Raw genomic sequence first — 18,328 nt, 5'->3', positions numbered from 1 at the left:
ACAACCCTTATGGAATGAAAACAGTATTTAGTGATACAGTACTTATTTCACTTATCTTCCTATTTAAAAAAAAAAAAGCATTTATTGTGCATCATCACAGGATAGGCCCCTCAACATTTTTAATTCTTGTTACTTTTCCACACTCAATTGAGAGTCAACCATTTTTATTTTCTTGATTACCATTTCAAACAGAAGAGGGTCACACTCATTACAGGTTGAAAACTTCCTTCAGTTATTCATGAAAGAGCTGACATTTTATTTTTTTGCCAGACGCAGCCCTCCACAGAAAATGAGCCATTTTAGTCATTCAATAGTAAATTCAAGCCACAGAGAAGTCAAATGTTCCTCGTGTGACTTTATTGTTAGGAAAAGTCGAAGATCTCAGATACTCATTCTCCCTATCAACTCATACAGCCCACTCTCTTATCTAGACACTCGCAATATTACTCTTTAAAGTACAAAAGAAAAACAACAAAAGAGGTTACCCAATGTGGGAATCAATCAATAGCACAAGCCTTGTATCATAGCATGTCGTGTAAATACACAAATACATGATGACTGACGACTGGTCCACAATGTATGAGAAAATGAAGGGCGATATGACAGTTTATGAATGGGACAAAAGCTCACAACATCTTAATGACAGAAATGGACGCATTAAGAGTGGCACCAAGGTCTTGTGAAGTCGAGGCCAAAAAGAAAACAAAACTGTCCAATTTTTCATTTTCAGAGTCTGTTGTAGAAAAGGGGAAAATAGCAAGTGGAGGATCCGTATGAAGTGACGTTCCTGGGCTCATTTCTTCTCCTCACCAGCCTTCTCCTCTTTCTTCTCTTCCTTCACCTCTTCTTTCTTCTCCTCTGAACTCTTGGTCTTGTCATCATTCACAGACAGCTCCTCCAGCTTCTCTGCCACTTTGTTAGCGCTGTTCATGCTACCTGTGAAACGAGATCTAAAAGGATCAGTTGAAGGCACTTGAAGGAGTACTCCAATACAAGCTTAACTCAGATTTAAGAAATAATAATAAAAAAAATGTCTGAGAAGATACGGTCACCTCCCAAATGAATGGCAAGGCAGTTTGTAATGTTCTTCCTGTTACTGTCGCAGACATAAAAAGTCTAAGGCTGGATGTGTCAGTCTTAAACAGAGTGAGTCTGCATGGTGACATGCTAGAAAATTCCATCAATCTTACCTTCTAGAGATTTTCTGACCTCTTCTTTGCATTCATCAAACTTCATCTTGAACTTCTGTGCATCTACAAGACAAAGGAAACCAGTAGGTTGGTTACGCGAATTATAAAATACAAAACCAAAAATATTTAAAAAATGCATTGTATTAATTATACTATATACTGCACAACTATTATAATTGTTGGCATGGAATGAAAATACATGTATTTTCTGAATGCATATTAATGATCTTATTGTGAACGATTCATCCATGATGTATACTTGTAATTTATGAACTTCCAGAGGTGACACATGGTGACATTGCCGGACTTCGCCAATCAATTAAATCACGCCCCTTTCTTACAAGTCTGCATTCAGATATGCCTCCAACCAAACCCCAACCAATAGACAGAACCAAGTCCCCTTCCCTAATTTTTGGGAACTTCTGTTTCACTCAGAAGAAAAGATTTGGCGCTACTTCTGTTTCATCAAGGCTTTAAAAACTTTAACTTTTTTTATATTTTGTTAACCTTCAATTAATTTTAATGGCACATAAGCAGTTTTTCTTTCATTTTTCCTCCTCCAAAAGAAAAATTTTGCTTTCAGTTTCAGTGTTAGTGTTAAATATTATAATAAAAGCCTTACGAATCTTGAATGCATACAAAATCTTCAATTGGTCTTTGTTGTTTTTTGACAATGCGCTTTGTCATTAGGGATGTGCCAATCTGATATCCATATCGGGTATCGGCTCCGATAGTGCCCTTTTTCTCGGATCGGGTATCGGTCATAGGTATCAGAATCGGTATCGGAGGCGAAAAAGGCAGATCGGAGCATCCCTATTTGTCATTGCTTCAACACCTAGCAATAAACTGAATGAATGACTTATATACAAAATATACAACGAGATCCCTGAGATTTGGTCTAGAGCCTATGTTCATTTATACTCACTCTCTGCATTGAGGAATCGAATAACCAGCAGATCTGGTTTGGGCTTTTCATCTGCAAAGTCAGCATGTGTATTCCACACCCAGGCCCTGTCACTGCCTGCATTGGGCTTCAGCTCCATCAACGGCATAACTAGAGCAAGAGATTTCGATAAATCAGTTAAAGCCATTACATGATTGGAAAATAATTAACAGAAACTGAACAGATAAACTGCTGCACTCACTGTTATGGTTGGCACAGATTTTAAGGGTGCGGTCTCTTCTCATGAGAAGGCGGATGGAACCCTTCTCTGAGTGTCGCAGGAGTTTGACATCACCCGTCCCACGCTCCTTCCACTCAGGGGGATCGTTCTCACTGGCAAAACGATACAGCTTTGCCCTCCTACACGAAAATCATGTTGAATTTGAATTTGTCAGCAGTCAAATACATTTTTCAGATTATATTAAAAACAGAATCCATGATGATCAATTAAAATATTTGTTCTTTAGCAGGACTGAACAGTAAGGACTGCCTGATGGCCCAGGGCCAGCGTGAAAGAAGCTCAGGAGAGTTGAAGGAATTGTCACCGTGCCATCACGAAAGTTTATCATTTGCACTTTTTGAAGTAACTTTTAAAATTACTCAAGAACTATGTGAAAGAACTCAAATAGGTACTGAACTGAGGACTCTTTTACTTCTTATCATGCTTGAATGGACAAACTGCACACAAAGTTGTCAATATGCCCATATTTTTGAGTGTCCTCATACATGCAGTCGATTATGTCTTAAGTAAATGTAAACAGTAAGGAGATAATCAGATGTATCAGTATCAGATCTGTACGTTCTCTTAAAGTGACAGCTGTCAAATATACCGGCTGTGGTCTGGGTCTTCAATGTTAAAGGGCACCCTATTATGCCTCTTTTTACTAGATGTAATATAAGTCTCAGAAGTCCCCAGAATGTGTCTGTGAAGTTTCAGCTCAAAATACTCCACAGATCATTTATTATATCATTTTGAAAATGCCTATTTTGAGTGGAAGCAGAAACATGCTGTTTTCGTGCCTGTATTAAATGCAAATGAGCTGCTGCTCCCTGCCCCCTTTTCCAGAATAGGGCTGTGCTGTTGCACAGCTTTCAGTAAGTAAAAAAAGTTAAGAGTGGGACATAGTTGATATTAAAAGGAGTCATTAAAAGCCAGAAAACCTAACCTGGTAATAACGTATTCATGGAGAGGAGTGCGGGCATGCAAAGTATATTTCAGGTTGCGGGTGCACGCCCAATACACACAAAAATTTTAAAATGGCTGCCTTGGTGAGTATTCACGTAAACACAACCGTTTTTTTCTAAACGGACTGTTAACAGTTGCGAGAAAATAGATTGTGTCTCAATACATTGCATAGGTGAATTAAGTCTTAGTGACAGCAGCTTGCTGTCTGCATCAATAATATTAATCAAACAACAAAAGAAAAAGGGAAAAAAAATAAAAATTTCACCGATTTTGACAATAATATTTGTAGCTTTAATAATAATTTTAAAAAAATCAGTGAATATTTCATTCATACTAGGGCTGCACAATTAATCGAATTTCTAATCGCAATTACAATTATGAATGCCACAATTACGTAATCGTTGGCCGCGCCGTTCTCAAGCCCACCCGCCTCTGCTCACTCTAACCCTCCGGCCGTTCCTCACGCTAGCCCCCGGCCTCTGCTCACTGAGATGTAGATCACTCTGCTCACGCTCACTCTAGGCTGCCGTGTGTCACGCTGTGTTTCGTTGTGAAAGCGAAACTACTTTGTTTGGTCTTCCAAAAGAGGACATGACTAGAAATCAATGGTTAAGTTGTATTTACAACACTGTTCCAGAACACTTCAACCCAAATATTCAGATGTGTGCAGCACATTTAATGGAGGACCGTTTCCTGATACTGGGAGAGTAGACTACAATGCCGGCTGTTCTAACTCACAGACTGTAAGTACGTTTTCATAGTTAAAGGATTTACCACTGATGATTCAAACGTGAGATTTGAGCAGTGTAGAGTAGCGCTATATTTAAAGCGAGTTTTTTGGGCAGTGTAGAGTAGGGCTTGTTGTTTGTCATTTCTCCGATCACAAATGCAGACATGGTTTTATGTTTACGCGGCGCGATGCAACGCAACGCGTAAAAAGACAGTATAAGTCATTATAATCCATAATTATGTCCACACAGGATGCAACGAATGCCTCGTTTATAATTGGTTTTCATGTTTTTGAATCATAGCTCCGGCCGGACAGGGCATCATCACAATATGGTAAGGGTCGTAACATTTCCGTCACACGCTTGAGGTATTCGGCCAATCACAACGCACTGGATAGCTGGCCAATCAGAGCATACCTCGCTTTTTTAGAACGATATGGTGAGGGGTGTAACATTTCTGTCACACGCTTGAGGTATTCGGCCAATCACAACGCATTGGATAGCTGGCCAATCAGAGCACACCTCGCTTTTTCAGACTGATGAGCTTTGTAAAAATCGACGCGTTTCAGAAAGGCGGGGCATAGAGGAGAAACAATAATGTACAGTATGTGGAAAATAATGTGTTTTTTTTTACCTTAAACCGCATAAACACATTTCATTACACCAAATACACCAAATAATGTTCTTTTTAGCAGCATCATATGACCCCTTTAAGATTTTTTCTTTCTACATTTTATCTTAAGGGTTTTTCCCATTATTTACATTTTAGTTTTAGTATAACATTATAATACCATTCATATTTTTACTTTTTTATCATTTAAAGAAGAAACCAATCCAATGTATAGTTGACATTTGAGGCTTAATACTATGGAAAAGCACTAAAAGTTTTTCAGTTAGAGTGTTTTCAGCTTGTTTATTTTCATATAAAAATGCGGCATGCAAACAATGGTATAAACATCATTCAACGGAAATTGTGATAATCGAAATTAATAATCGTAATTACAATTTCAAGGGTATAATCGACAATTATGATTTTTGTCAATCGTGCAGCCCTAATTCATACAGAGTTGTATTATACATTTGATTACTTTATTCAATGTCTGTAATATCTCTTACTAGAATGCTGTTAGACTTAAAGCTTTTTAATCCGTTTCATTTGTTTTGACTGTTTACTTGTCTTCAATAACTTTCTACTTATCAGTAAGGCTACTAGTTTTTACTGCTCAGTAACTTTCAAAATAGTCATAAAAACTAACATGAAAAAGAATTGTGATTGTGGAACCTGATCCTGCTCGAATAGATAGTGATATAATATTTATGCCGTATCACCCACCCATAATTAGCATTAAGCCCTGTTTGGTAGTAGTTAAGTGACTTACATCTTGAAAAGTTCTTCCTCATCCTCCTCTAGGGTCTTGACATCCTGCTCAGGTAGCGAGACAATGGGTTCAAACTGAGGGTCATGGTTGGGGTCCTCTACATTTTCTGTGGATGCATCATGATCATCTTGTGCCTCCTGGAGGGGGAAATCATAACAGCAGCTTTTGTAAATCAAACTTAAAAAAATAAAAATAAAAAAACACACACACACAACATAAACAAGGCCAAACTAATGTCTAATGCAGTTGGAAAATGATCCAGGATTAGATTTTTTTTGGTGAATTACATCACAAATTTGCTACAGCGTTTGTTCTGCTGAGCTTCACAATGTCCTGATCCCCTCTGTAGGGATCCTGCTTCCACATTACTCATCAGATCAGTGGAGTGAAAGGCTGTGGGATTTGGAGGGATCATTCTCTGGAGTTTGGCCTATTGTCTTTGAATGTGCTGCTGCTACCTAACTTGCAACCCCCCGGTGCTGAGCCGTTAACTTGAACTCACTTGCTGTGATGCTGGGGAATTCATGCACTTGCTATCCACTAATCAATCACCGGTCTAACATCCACGAAGGCCTTGTAGCTTGAATTATTCAAATGCTTTACCAACTCTGGCAGCAGATCTTCTGCACATGTGAAGCTTGAACGGTTCAACCACTTTTAGTTAAGTTTCGTTCAGTAAGCATTTTAAAATTACTAAGCGGTTTATTTTGCTAAACGACTGACTTCACTCAAGAACAGATACCGGATGTTTAACTTGTGTCTAAAGGCGTGAGTTATATCGTTTTCTTAAAACTGGACAGTCAGTTAGCATCCAGGCTAGCAGAAGCTAATAAGCGGCCTAAAGGCGTCTAAGTGTTTAAATCTCCGCCTCACCCCACAGTTTTGAAAACATTGAGCAAAAACAGTTAATAGACGCAAATGAACCCGGAAGGGTTTTAATAAACCGGCTATGAACTTCACATGTGCTGCAGGTTAGCGATGCTAACGCTCACAGGCTAACAGTGTCTTCGCATGAGAAATTAAATTTTTTTTAATTATGAGCCGTAATTACTTGGAACATGCCGTGGATATGTTTATTACGTAAAAAAATCACGAATATTTGATTGTCTTACGTTTAAGGAAGTGACGAACACAAATACACATACAATTATGAATTTAAAGACGTTACAGCTGCTACTGACAGTAGCGTGATTTCAAATAAACAACGTTGACAGGGTATAAAAACGCGATATTAAGAATATAATGTGGAAAGGTGCATTTTTAACGTCTAATATTCAAGCGCGCGACGTAGGACGAGGAAAAAACACCTGCTTTTCACTCTGTTAAACAAGACCCTCATACAACATCTATCGCCAACAAAACATCCAAAATAACCGTCTCTCGCGATCCGAAAGGGACAGACGATGAAGACGGCTGCCTTCTTACCTTTGGGTCCGCCATGGTTCTTGCAGATGTTTGAAGATTAGGGAGAGTTTGTGTTCGGTTTGATCAGCGCTAGCTCGTGAGATTTCGCTCCGCTACTTTCGCGCGCGCCTAACCGGAGGAGAGAGAGACGGTGACGTCAGCACACCCCCGGGTTTACATTCAGCGTCTGCGCATTTGACACTACAGTCTGATTTGACACTGTAAAGTTTTATGGTCCTGGGATTTTTCTACGTCTCATTGACCCTCTGTAGATCACCTGCAAATGTAAATGCATTTGTAGAGCCCTGCAATGCAGAGGTATTGACCTCTATTAAAGTTTGCCCTGTAAACTATAAGACTGAATCTTCAGCATGTTCAGCTCTGACACTCTGACAATTTTACATTAGGCTATGTGAAAACTTATGAGATAGATTATCTATGATTTACTGAACTAGCTCTATTGAATGAATTCTGAAGAATTAAGACCCAATGCTGCACAAAATTGCCTTAAAAATATATAATTATTTTTTTTAAATATTAAAATAAAATTTAATTGCCTTAAAAATCTAGGAAAGATATATATGAATATATATAAGTGCAACTGTCTGTCTGTTATGGAGTGTTTAAACAAAAAATATATTAGAAATCATGTTAGGAATCTGCAAATTTTGATTAATTAAAAAAATTATAAATGACACAAATTTAGTGCCTCAACATAGAATGGCAGAGATGAAATCTAAGGCTGTTCTCTTTATTAACCTAAACTATTTTCTAATATCTCAACAGCAAATCAGTACTGTAACAGTATCACAATAATACGACCCCTGCTAACTATACCACCAAGTTGGACATTATTTACAAGGCAGTCTGAGATTTTATTGCTGTTCCGATCAGCAGCAGCCAAACAGATTTTCTTCAAGCCAAAGCCCGAAAAGCTAGTTTGTGTCCACAAATCTCTGAGGGGGCCGTCTGGGCTGCAGTTGAGTCCTCTTGGCATGAAACACTGGAGGTGTTTTTATTTAATCTACACAAGCTTGTATTTTAATTCGTTGTAAGTGAATGTATTTTATTGACCATACACAAAATATACAGGAACAAACCTCGGCATTGCTTCTCAAGTATCCCTTGGCAAATTACGGTCAAACACTGGTTTCACCCTTAAGTCACAGAGTTTAATCAATTTTTAAAATATACATAAACAACATTTTCTGATTTTAAATACCCCAAATTCCCTCCCGTTTACTTCTTTTTCCTCCCTCCTTCATCTCTCACTTGGCAATCTTTTCCCTAAATCCTAGCAGAGAGGGCACCTACTACCTCCACAAAAATGAAATCACTAGTTGTGCAGCATATTGCTTTTTTTTTTTTTTAAAGACATTTGCGAGCATAAATACTAGTTTGTTTTCTGCTCTGATGTTGGACTGTTCAGAAGTTGAAACAGCAATGTCCTCCAAACTGCCCTTCCAAAAAGAGAAAATGTCCAAAATAATGAGCTATTCTCCTCTTTATGACCCATGCTTTACGAACACAATGCAGATACTAAATGGATGTACTTTCAGTCCTCTGTTCTGTTGGTGTCTTTCTTTCTAGAACTTTCTTAGCCCTTCCGAAGGGCAAGTTACAGGTGGTGTCCATTGTTGAAACTCCAATCTGGGCCTCAGAAGTCTCTTTTTCCATTTGCTTCGCCTCCATACATTTCTGTTGGTCTCATTGTACCTCTTTGTACGTCCAATAAGTCCTCATTAATCGAGGAAGTCTGTATCTACTGATGGTCACCAACATTTTAGGATAGATCGGGTTGGTAGGCATGGTTACAACTGGTCCACAGTAGGCAGGTGCAGGCAGAGTGAAGGGCAAAGCTTAACTGTTTAACGGCACTAAAGGAAAACTCAATTTAGTCACAAGGCATGCATGTTACACACTCAGTTCTAGAGTTTGCCCTCGAGAGAGTGATATCTGTGTGCATGTACATACATCTTGTCTGCGTATGCATGTATGAGTGCAAGTGTGTATGCGTTCAAGTGTATAGGGGTCTCTTGTCTTGCAATCTTAATTAATTGAGTCCTTCTGCCCCACTGCAGCAGGGCATGACGATCTCACACTCTGGGGGAGTATTTGGGGTTTCTTGGCACCTCGGTGAAAGATTTCAGCTCGTAAGGAATCCCAGCGTCTACCTCGATGGACTTGCGGGAGAATAGCAGCCGGATATCATTGTGCAAGTAGATTTTCCCAGATTTGGAACTCTGGAATCTGACATATGTAAACAAAGAGGAGAGGAAAAACAGGTTTGTTGGGATTCATTGCTTCTATTTTGAATATACCACTTAGAAGAGACGTACTTTTATGATTATTTTAAAATAGAATATATTAAACATAGTTATTTAGTCTTTTAAGTTAGTTGCAAACTAGCCTAAAATCACACACTTGGGGCTATAGAATTAAAAGTATAAAATAAAATAAAACTGTGATCAATTTGCAACTATATGAGAGCAATAGTGGTAGTACAACAGTTTGCACCCATTATACATACATTCATGTGATGTTGAAGTGTTGCTGTCCCATCTTTTTCTTCTAAATTAACAAAACTGGCTTATGTCTAAGAGAACTACACTGTGTTTAAAAATTTGGGGTCAGTTTATTATTATTATTATTGAAAAACTAATACTTTTATGAATACTTTTTAAAATACTTTTATTCAGCAAGAATGCAATAAATTGATCAAAAGTGGCACTAAAGACTTTTACAGTGTTAAAAAAAAACATTCAAATTAATGTTGTTCATGTGAACTTTCTATATGTGACCCTGGACCACAAAACCAGTCTTAAGTCGCTGAGGTATATTTGTAGCAATAGCCAAAAATACATTGTATAGGTCAAAATTATTGATTTTTCTTTTATGCCAAAAATCATTAGGACATTAACTAAAGACCATGTTCCATGAAGATATTTTGTAAATTTCCTACTGTAAATATATCAAAACTATATTAAAACTTAATTTTTGATTAGTAATATGTTTTGCTAAGAACTTCATTTGGACAACTCAATATTTAGATTTTTTTGCACCCTCAGATTCCAGATTTTCAAATAGTTGTATTCTCTGCAAAATATCGTCCTATCATAACAAACCATACATCAATGGAAAGCTTATTTATTCAGCTTTCAGATGATGTATAAATCTCAAAATCTTATGACTGGTTTTGTGGTCCAGGGTCACATATATCAAATAATCCTGAAAAATCAGTTTCCCCAAAAATGTTAAGAAATGTTTCCTGAGCACCAAATAAGCATATTAGAATGATTTCTAAAAGATTATGTGATACTGAAGACTGTTGTAATGGCTGCTGAAAATTCAGCTTAGCCATCATAGGAATAAATTGCATTTGAAAAAAATATATTAAAACAGAAAACTTATTTTAAAACAGTAAAAATATTTCAAAATCTTACGATTTTTACTGTATTTTTGATCAAATAATTACAGCTTTGTTAAGTGTAAGAGGCTTCTTTAAAAGAAAAAAAAAGCATTTTGAACAGTAGTGTACATCCGGTCAAAGTTTACCTGAGGTGTATCAAGTAGCAGAGAATCTTCTTCCTGTCAGACAAGGAGCCCTCCTGCCCCTCCCTTGACCCCTCCGCCTCATCAACAGGCACCAGGAAGATACGATGGCGCAAGAAGGTCATGTGATTAACGGGCATGTCCCCAAAATTATACGTCACCAAAAACATTTTAACCACAGTCTTATTAGGGTTAAATAAGGTCTGCAAAAAATAAAACAAACAAAAAAGACAGTTCAAACAAAGGATTAAAAAAGTTATAACATTTAAAAAAAATGTAAAAGTTAAAAAATATTGAAAAAATATATAAATAAATGGAAAGAAATAGAAAGAGAGCCCACCACTTGAATGGTCCCTGCTTTGGGTACGCTGTATCCTTTTTTCCCAAGTGGTTCTAGCAAGATCACCCCCTAAACATTGCAAAGAATATGACAGTTAATATGCATTTTACAAAAGAGAATTTACATGTCAATGATGGGTAAAAAAAAATCTCAATAGATTTAGAAAAATAAAAAAAAGTACTGAGAATTCTGTACTGTAATAGGCCAGATGAATTCAACACACAGAGGCAGTAAGTATATACCAGGAAGGGAGAAGGGGCGCTGTGCTCAGAGGTGTCATAATACGTCACTTGCACAGGTAAGGTGGCATGTTGCGGGCAATATGAGCCGCTAGCCCCGATCTCTGCTGTGAAGCCCTCTATCTGCCCAGATGGAGTAAAACGACCCTTCAGAATTGACTCCTGCAGACAGATGCACACAACAACCGATCAAAAATGCACCAAAACATTAGTCACTGTTGATTAAGGCTGGAATAAATTACACAACTTTTAAAATATGAATACATTTTAAAACACTAGTCATCATACAACTGCAGACTTCATATATTGTTACAAAGGAAAAACTGGGCATCATAACAACACAAATGTGCGAAGTTGTTTAAGACATGCTTTTTTGTGCATTAAATGATGACGCAAGTATCAGTAAACTGACTACCAAAACTTAGCATTTTGCATGTTTTCTTTAAATACTCACTCCCATAAATATTGTGCCTGAAAGGGAAATTCCTACAAATACATAAGCAATAAGGTCAGCCACAAAAATAACTGTGTCCACGCTTTTTCATCTGTAATGTTTCACTGCGTTTCTTTAGTAAATCCTGACAGCAGGGTTTGTGCAGGCGCAAGCGGTTAGTAAATCTGGCCATAGATTAAATTAAATAAAAATCAAAGTCTGTGCTCATAATACACTATGAGATTTCCTGTGAACTGTGTCAACTCCAACTGCCTAAAATCTGCAGACTTCCACTGACTTTCAGGAACTAGCACTGACACTGTCTCTTAGTCACTTTTAATCTCTTTTTTAATTTGTATACCATGGTTTTATTGGCTTCAATGACAAACAGTATCGAAATATATATAAAACAGGTGTTGTGTGTTAATCTATATTAATTCAGAATTTTATTTCTTCATGGCTTGGACTTGTGTACCTCAAAGTTGCCAAGAAGAGGTCTGCTAATGGAGGATAAAGAGGAAATTGAACTACAGGAGCGACTGGTGTCTGTCCGGCGTCCACTGCGTAACTGTCGACTATTAAAACAAAAAAGTAACATACACGCATTCTTATATATTAACACAATGTAATTTGAAACAAAATGAAAAAAGAAAAGAAAAAAAAGGATGACTTACGATTTGAGTCGACTCCCCACTTTGAGCCTTCTCCCTGATCCTGTAGCAGTCTGAAAAATGAAGTTTGAAAAAGATGTTACAACTAATACTGTGTTTTATTCCAATAAGACTTATGTCAGTAAATAACCTCGAAATATTTACTGAGTTAAGGTCCATTTTATGATCATGTAAAACCAGAATGTTGATAAACGTTTAAACTAGATTTGAATCTCCTTAACGGGAATGACAATCAGAAAAGTGTTTGAATGATTGGAAAAATGATTTTAAAAAGAAAAAGAAGGCCCATTATGACATCAGACTTAGAATGCTGAACAATTTAAAGTCGATTTCAAATTTTCAAACTTCAATTAAGATTTTAAGTACTTACAGAAGAAGATGTGGCTGCAATATCACACATATCACAGTAGTCCATAGTATCATTCTGATAAGTTATTAAATATCAGCTAGACTTAACTATAGAATGCATATCAAACTTGTACATTTTCAGCTAGTCTGAACCTTTATTTCAGTCTATCTATTTGTTTCTCTATGCTAAACCTCCATTCGCGCTTTCCTTTTTGTGATAGTCTCTTCGCTGGCCTGTTTCTATGATCATTTCTCTGTCCTTCACTTTCTCTTTTATTCTTCCCTTCTTGGCCTTTCTTCAGTCCTGAGCTCAGCTTTCGAGCACCGCTGTGATGCGTGTACAATGACAGTATATGAGCTTCTGTAGTCCATGTAACCCCTTCTCACCACAAATTCACTCATTCTGGAACTGAATTTGGCCAGAACCTGTATGTGTGTATTTAGGTGAGGCAGGTCTCACCTCTTGAACAATGGCTCTGTCAATGGGCTTTGTTCTGGAGTCCCAATGCTTATTGTGCTGCAATGGAAAATTAAGCATGCATATTGGGAGTGAGAAAGTGAGAGATTTTAGAATATGTCTTTTGTTTCCATCTGACTATCCACCTTTCATCATGACTCTGTCAGTAATGGAAGATTATCTCCGCCCCCTTCACACTTAAACCAAGAAAAGTTTTGTCCTTAAACTAATAAGCACCTTCCCATTTCCACTTGTAATCGTTCATAATGTGGAAAAATCTGGCATGTTTTTACCCCTGAATTAAGGCCCCATCACATGACTCACATTCAATGCATCTTTCACATGCCGCTTTGATCATTACATGAAAAGCATTGCAAATATTGTCACAAAAGGCTGATTTTACTATTTATTAAATTAAAGTGAATTTCTAATGTGTATTATAATAATAAAAATGTGCATAATATGATTTCACTCTCTGAAAACATTTTGTTTTCCATCATGTTGAAGAGTTGAGTTGAAGACTTTGAGATTTGCATTACTAGATCCCCTCCCCCAGGGGGAGTCTTCAAGGTTAGATCACAAATGCATTATGTGGCAGGATCCCAAATGGGAGACCTGAGGCTGTTTTGTTTGAAGTCAATGGAGGAGAGGCCACAGTATAGTGAATGAACTGGTTGTGAATGGAAAAAGATACAGATATGTAATAATCTTCAACATGTCTGCCTCATGATATATATCCTTACTGTATGCCAAACTTTTGAACAAAATTGCAAATAGGATTCATTTATGGCACCACAAATTAGTTTTTATGCTTGTTGCCAGTGGTACTCATTCCTAATTTGTTTATTGTATGGGTATTTGTATAACTGGTTCACGGGGCTGGCTGTTAAAATGTTAAGTTTGTACAGTATCTCTAGCTGCATTGTTAAGTCATGTGAAAGGGCCTTCAGTTTCATTTCTACTTTATTTGCATTTCACCTTGGTGTGTTCCCTTGCTGAGGGTAGTAGATGGTTCCAGAAGGGTGCACCCTTGGCATCAGTGCTGCGACAGGATGCTAATCCGAGCCCCGGTGCCAGCATTGCCAATCGACTTCGTTTTGATGTAGATGGACCCTCATCTTCTGAGCAGGACTCTCCTGTATCACTGGAGGAGAGAAGTCTTTTCTTCACTGGGCAGGAATTGGATGATCCTGATGTCAGGCCATTTGCTTCCACTGGTGTTTTCTCAAGAGAGCTCAGTCCGTTAGAGGAGGAGGAAGAGGATGAGGAGGTCTTCATCTCTGATGGTGGAGGAGAAGATTCAAAAGTTTCCCGCCATTCGACAGCTTCAGCTGGTGTTGAAAATGGGACAGGTGCCCAACTCTCTGTGGTGCACAACATGACCTTGACGTCGACAGAGTTATGGCATTCGTCCCGTGGTCCTTCGCTGGAGCCAGCCAGGACATTTCCTGCTGTGGAGGCCTCGGTTCTGGGAGTAAGGGTAGGAGGACTCCCTTCACAGTGGCCCCAGGTGCAGTGAGGGCCCTGTGGGTCCACCATAGGGGGAGATTTTGGGGACAGCGGGGCGAAGGCATCTGGGATGGGTCTGTCGTGGTTGTGCTGGGCTGGGCGGCGACCAGGAATCAGTAGATGCGAAGGGGAAAGGGGAGGCGACCTAGGGATTTCTGAGTCTCTGTGCTCAAGGAGCAAGTTGGAAAAAAGTGGTTCCACCCCAGACCCACATAGCACCTTCCCATCGGACTCATCATCGTCATCCTCATCCTGTTGGAAAAGACGCTTGTGAGTGACAGGTACCGACGTCCCCTCCAGGCTACGTTTCATACCTACTCGAATAGGCCGAAGAGTCTCTTGATTTTCACCAAAACCACCTCTTTGGGAGAGGATGGATAGCTGGTAGACCTTTTGCAGCCTGATCTCTTCTTCTCCAAAAGGTCTGGAAACGACTCGCCGTATTTCAGATTCAGGGCTCTCGCTCTGAGCGCTAGGCAGAGGTAGATCCCCGTCCTGGGCTGGAAGCTCAACGGCTGGCTCTTTACGAGCCAGTTCCACGTGGATGTGACGCATAGTGACTTTATTTGTGCTGGGTGATTGTTTCAGGGGCAGTTGTGCAGTGTTAAATAATAAAGACAAGCTCCAGAGAGTTTTAGAATGTCTAAACAAGTGCAACAAGGCTGTGAAAGTGAAAGTAAGCTTCCCGTCTCATAGATGGAATTTACTTGGGATTTCCACAGTGCGTACAGCTTCTGAAGTAAAACAAACAAGAAAAAATACAAGTATAAGAAAACTGATATGAAATGCATAATAAAGATTACACAGCAGAATAGTAACAACGAACACTATTTAAATATGTGTATCTTTTACAATACATTGTCATTTAGACAAAATTCGCTTTATTTTGATATGGACATCAATAAAGCTCATGCATAATTAATATATAAACATCATATGATAAAAATACAATAAACATCATATAAACATATGACAAGTTATATCGGTATGCAAGACAGATCTTGATTTAGTAACCTCTCCGATCGATTCAGTGCAGTGAAGGATTTGTTAGATTCAAATCACGAACTCATCTTTTTGAACAACCACAAAAAATGGTTAATCAATTCAGGAATCAGACTACACTGTTTGCGCTATATGTTTTTGATTCACTAACACATACCATAAGATTCATTCCTCAGGAAATGAGACCATAAAAGTCACATTGTATGTTTTTGATTTAGTAAAAAAAACTGGCTCTTAAGAGTCATTCATTTGGGAATCAGACTACATTGGCTGCACTGGATATTATTGATCCACCAAAAAGAAGAACTGGCTTATATGCGTGATTTGTGAATCGGATGGTACTGAACACAATCTATGTTTGTTTTTGGTAGTAGCCTGAAAGGACAACTCAACAAAAAGACATTATTGCCAATATTTCCTGGTACACAGACTTTTTATCTCAATCACATTTAATACAAACAGCAATCTCGCATTCACAACTCGAGTAAAATATGATTTATTTTGCACAGAAGATTCTGCATTAAGGGAGCATCACTGCTGTAAATTGGAGCAGGAAAGTGTCATCAAATATATTTACCGAAGAAGTGTGTGAATGACCATTTTCCTAACCTACATGCCTGTTGGTGCCTGCAGCTTGGCTTCAGGTCCTTCCACATCCACCCCTGCAGCTTCTGAGCTGTGTTGACCCTTGAATCTTGACCCTGACCTTAGCCCCTGAGTTCTGCCATCTCCAATACTGCCCCTCTGATGCAACAACAGCATTCCCAGATACACAGGCAGCTAACAGGGGCCTGACAACAACACAAATAAAAATGTCAGAGAAACAATCAACCAGATTTTTAAGCGTTTTTGAAAGTAGCCTCACCAAGACTGCATTTATTTGATGAAAAATACAGTAAAAACTGTAATATTGTGAAATATTACAAATTACAATAACTGTTTTCAAATTTATTATCTTTTCAAATGTAATTTATTCCTGTGATGGCAAGTTACACCACTAATCCAGACATGAGTGTCGTGATTCTTCAGGAATTATGTTAATATGCTGATTGGGGCCCAAGAAACATTTCCTAATATTTCTAAATATATTACACTAACATAATGTTGAAAACAATTAGCCTACATAAAACAAAAATCTAAACTAATTTTTGGACATAAACTTGATTATTTCTGTGTTGCACTCAACAGACAATGTTAAATTTAACATTAGGTCTACCAAACTTTGACGGCAGATCTAGCATGCGCAACAGTCACTTGGTTACCAGTATCATAGTACATACTTTTAGTTTACTTACCAAGGGCAGAGCGTCAGTGAGGTGGGAGGGGCCTTGCAGAACGTGCCAATGAATAAGTATTATCCCTCCTACAGCTCCACCCAGATAAGGCCAGCGGCCAATCACACCCCCCCTTGGCTCCTGAAAGGAGTGGACTGCTCAGCGGCTGCATCCTGAGCCAGGCATTCCAGAGACACAACCTATCAAAGAACAATGGTTAATCAACAACAAATCGACTTGATCAAATCAGTAACCATGCCACACGGACCCAGTTCAACCTGCACATGATCCGAATCAATCGTTGTAAACATTTAAAAATCAAGTTATCAAATTGATCAGTCATTTAATAGCTTTTTATTCAAGACATCTTTGTACTGGTCATTAAATCAACCAAGCAAATTACACTAAGAGGGAACAGACACAAAGAGCAATCGTATGACTCACTACACTCATTTTATGCCATCTGATTAGGACACATGCTTGAACAGACTGTGTATTGCATAGCTCTGACTGGCTCTCTGTCTCTAGAGCTCAGGCCTGCTTGGGATCAAGGCTGGCAGACAAAACACAGGGACAAACAACAGAACCTTTGTACGGTCTTGCATCAGAGAACGAGTCCTGCTCATTAAATGACAAAAACAGGAACATACAAGCACTAACACACTAACTTGTGTAGACCTAAGCAATGGCTTTCGGAAAAACATGAAACAAGTGAACATTATCTACTGCAGCTTTGCTAAACACATGCAAATAGTAGTCTGAATGCAGACTAGCTGAATAAATCTATTTGTCCTTCCTTTTCAACACAAAAAAATAAAAGAATATTGAAATTATAGGGGTCTAGTGCTGAAATTTCTGTCATTTATTCACACTCATATTGTAACAAACCTGTATGGCTTCATTTTGTCTGTGGAACAGAAGCTATTTTGAAGAATGTTTCAGATTTCTCATTTTTGGGTGAACTATCCCTTTAAGGCCAAATGTAGGCCATTATTTACAATGTTGTCTCGTGATCATTTATCTGGATGGTCAAGCTGTTTTCAGCTATCTTAAGGAAGCATACATTAGATCTATGGGGAGAATAGATTGACAAATACTATGCATTATGAAAAACATAATATGTGACCCTGGAGCACAAAACCAGTCTTAAGTCGCTTGGGTATATTTTTAGCAATAGCCAAAAATACATTGTATGGGTCAAAATTATCGATTTTTCTTTTATGCATAAATCATTAGGATATTAAGTAAAGATCATGTTCCATGAAGATATTTTATAAATTTCTTACCGTAAATATATCAAAACTTAATTTTTGATCAGTAATATGCATTGCTAAGAACTTCATTTGGACAACTTTAAAGGCGATTTTCTCAGTATTTTTATTTTTTTGCACCCTCAGATTTTCCAAATGATTTTCCAAATATTGTCCTATCCTAACAAACCATACATCAATGGAAAGCTTATTTATTCAGCTTTCAGATGATGTATACATCTCAATTTCAGTAATTTTCTTATGACTGGTTTTGTGGTCCAGGGTCACATATGTTTGTCAGTTTAAGGCAGTGAAAATCATGAATGCCACAAAAGAGATCTGGGAATGAAATGGTGCCTGATTACACAATTTTCATATCACATACACTATCATTCAAAATTTTGGAGTCGGTATTATTTTATA

At 38.0% G+C, this 18,328-nt stretch overlaps 2 protein-coding genes across 9 annotated transcripts in view; both read right to left on the bottom strand.

Moving 5' to 3' along the window:
- Nucleotides 1-69: 69 nt before the first annotated feature.
- On the bottom strand, nucleotides 70-7,039 carry LOC107741249 (ran-specific GTPase-activating protein-like). Of its 2 annotated transcripts, none has more exons than XM_016553948.1 (6): nucleotides 6,852-7,039; nucleotides 5,427-5,563; nucleotides 2,336-2,493; nucleotides 2,116-2,244; nucleotides 1,191-1,253; nucleotides 70-936 (listed from the first exon to the last, which is right to left on the bottom strand). In XM_016553948.1, exons 1-6 carry the CDS (start codon nucleotides 6,864-6,866, stop codon nucleotides 794-796), a joined length of 645 nt encoding a protein of 214 aa, XP_016409434.1. In that variant the 5' UTR covers nucleotides 6,867-7,039; the 3' UTR covers nucleotides 70-793. The 2 variants fall into 2 exon arrangements, with proteins under 2 accessions (XP_016409434.1, XP_016409433.1); XM_016553947.1 differs by lacking the exon at nucleotides 6,852-7,039 and adding an exon at nucleotides 5,929-6,442.
- Nucleotides 7,040-7,878: 839 nt separating this feature from the next.
- The window catches only part of LOC107741247 (protein FAM214B-like), a 22,780-nt gene continuing 12,330 nt past the window's right edge, over nucleotides 7,879-18,328 (bottom strand). For 4 of the 7 annotated variants that reach the window (XM_016553944.1, XM_016553939.1, XM_016553945.1 and 1 more), the window contains 9 exons: nucleotides 16,677-16,855; nucleotides 15,959-16,172; nucleotides 13,849-15,113; nucleotides 12,069-12,118; nucleotides 11,870-11,969; nucleotides 10,965-11,123; nucleotides 10,723-10,791; nucleotides 10,386-10,585; nucleotides 7,879-9,080 (listed from right to left, as the gene is read on the bottom strand). In XM_016553944.1, coding sequence (XP_016409430.1) covers nucleotides 8,927-9,080; nucleotides 10,386-10,585; nucleotides 10,723-10,791; nucleotides 10,965-11,123; nucleotides 11,870-11,969; nucleotides 12,069-12,118; nucleotides 13,849-14,934 — 1,818 coding nt within the window. In that variant the 5' untranslated portion in view covers nucleotides 14,935-15,113; nucleotides 15,959-16,172; nucleotides 16,677-16,855 and the 3' untranslated portion in view covers nucleotides 7,879-8,926. The remainder of the gene's footprint in view (nucleotides 9,081-10,385; nucleotides 10,586-10,722; nucleotides 10,792-10,964; nucleotides 11,124-11,869; nucleotides 11,970-12,068; nucleotides 12,119-13,848; nucleotides 15,114-15,958; nucleotides 16,173-16,676; nucleotides 16,856-18,328) is intronic. The other 3 variants (XM_016553946.1, XM_016553942.1, XM_016553940.1) reach the window with 3 other exon arrangements.

This window comes from Sinocyclocheilus rhinocerous, unplaced genomic scaffold (genome assembly GCF_001515625.1).
Source record: "Sinocyclocheilus rhinocerous isolate Xijiao unplaced genomic scaffold, SAMN03320098_v1.1 scaffold615, whole genome shotgun sequence".
NCBI lineage: Eukaryota > Metazoa > Chordata > Actinopteri > Cypriniformes > Cyprinidae > Sinocyclocheilus > Sinocyclocheilus rhinocerous.
This window is presented reverse-complemented; position numbering and strand designations above follow the sequence as displayed.

What these genes read in the sequence shown, in the direction of transcription:
- LOC107741249 (XM_016553947.1), bottom strand. Translation starts at nt 5,952, where the DNA reads ATGAATTCCCCAGCATCACAGCAA. An exon ending in TCGATTCCTCAATGCAGAGA is followed by an intron (nt 1,254 to 2,115) that starts GTGAGTATAAAT and finishes TTTGTCTTGTAG; the next exon opens with ATGCACAGAAGTTCAAGATG. An exon ending in GGTCAGAAAATCTCTAGAAG is followed by an intron (nt 937 to 1,190) that starts GTAAGATTGATG and finishes CTCGTTTCACAG; the next exon opens with GTAGCATGAACAGCGCTAAC.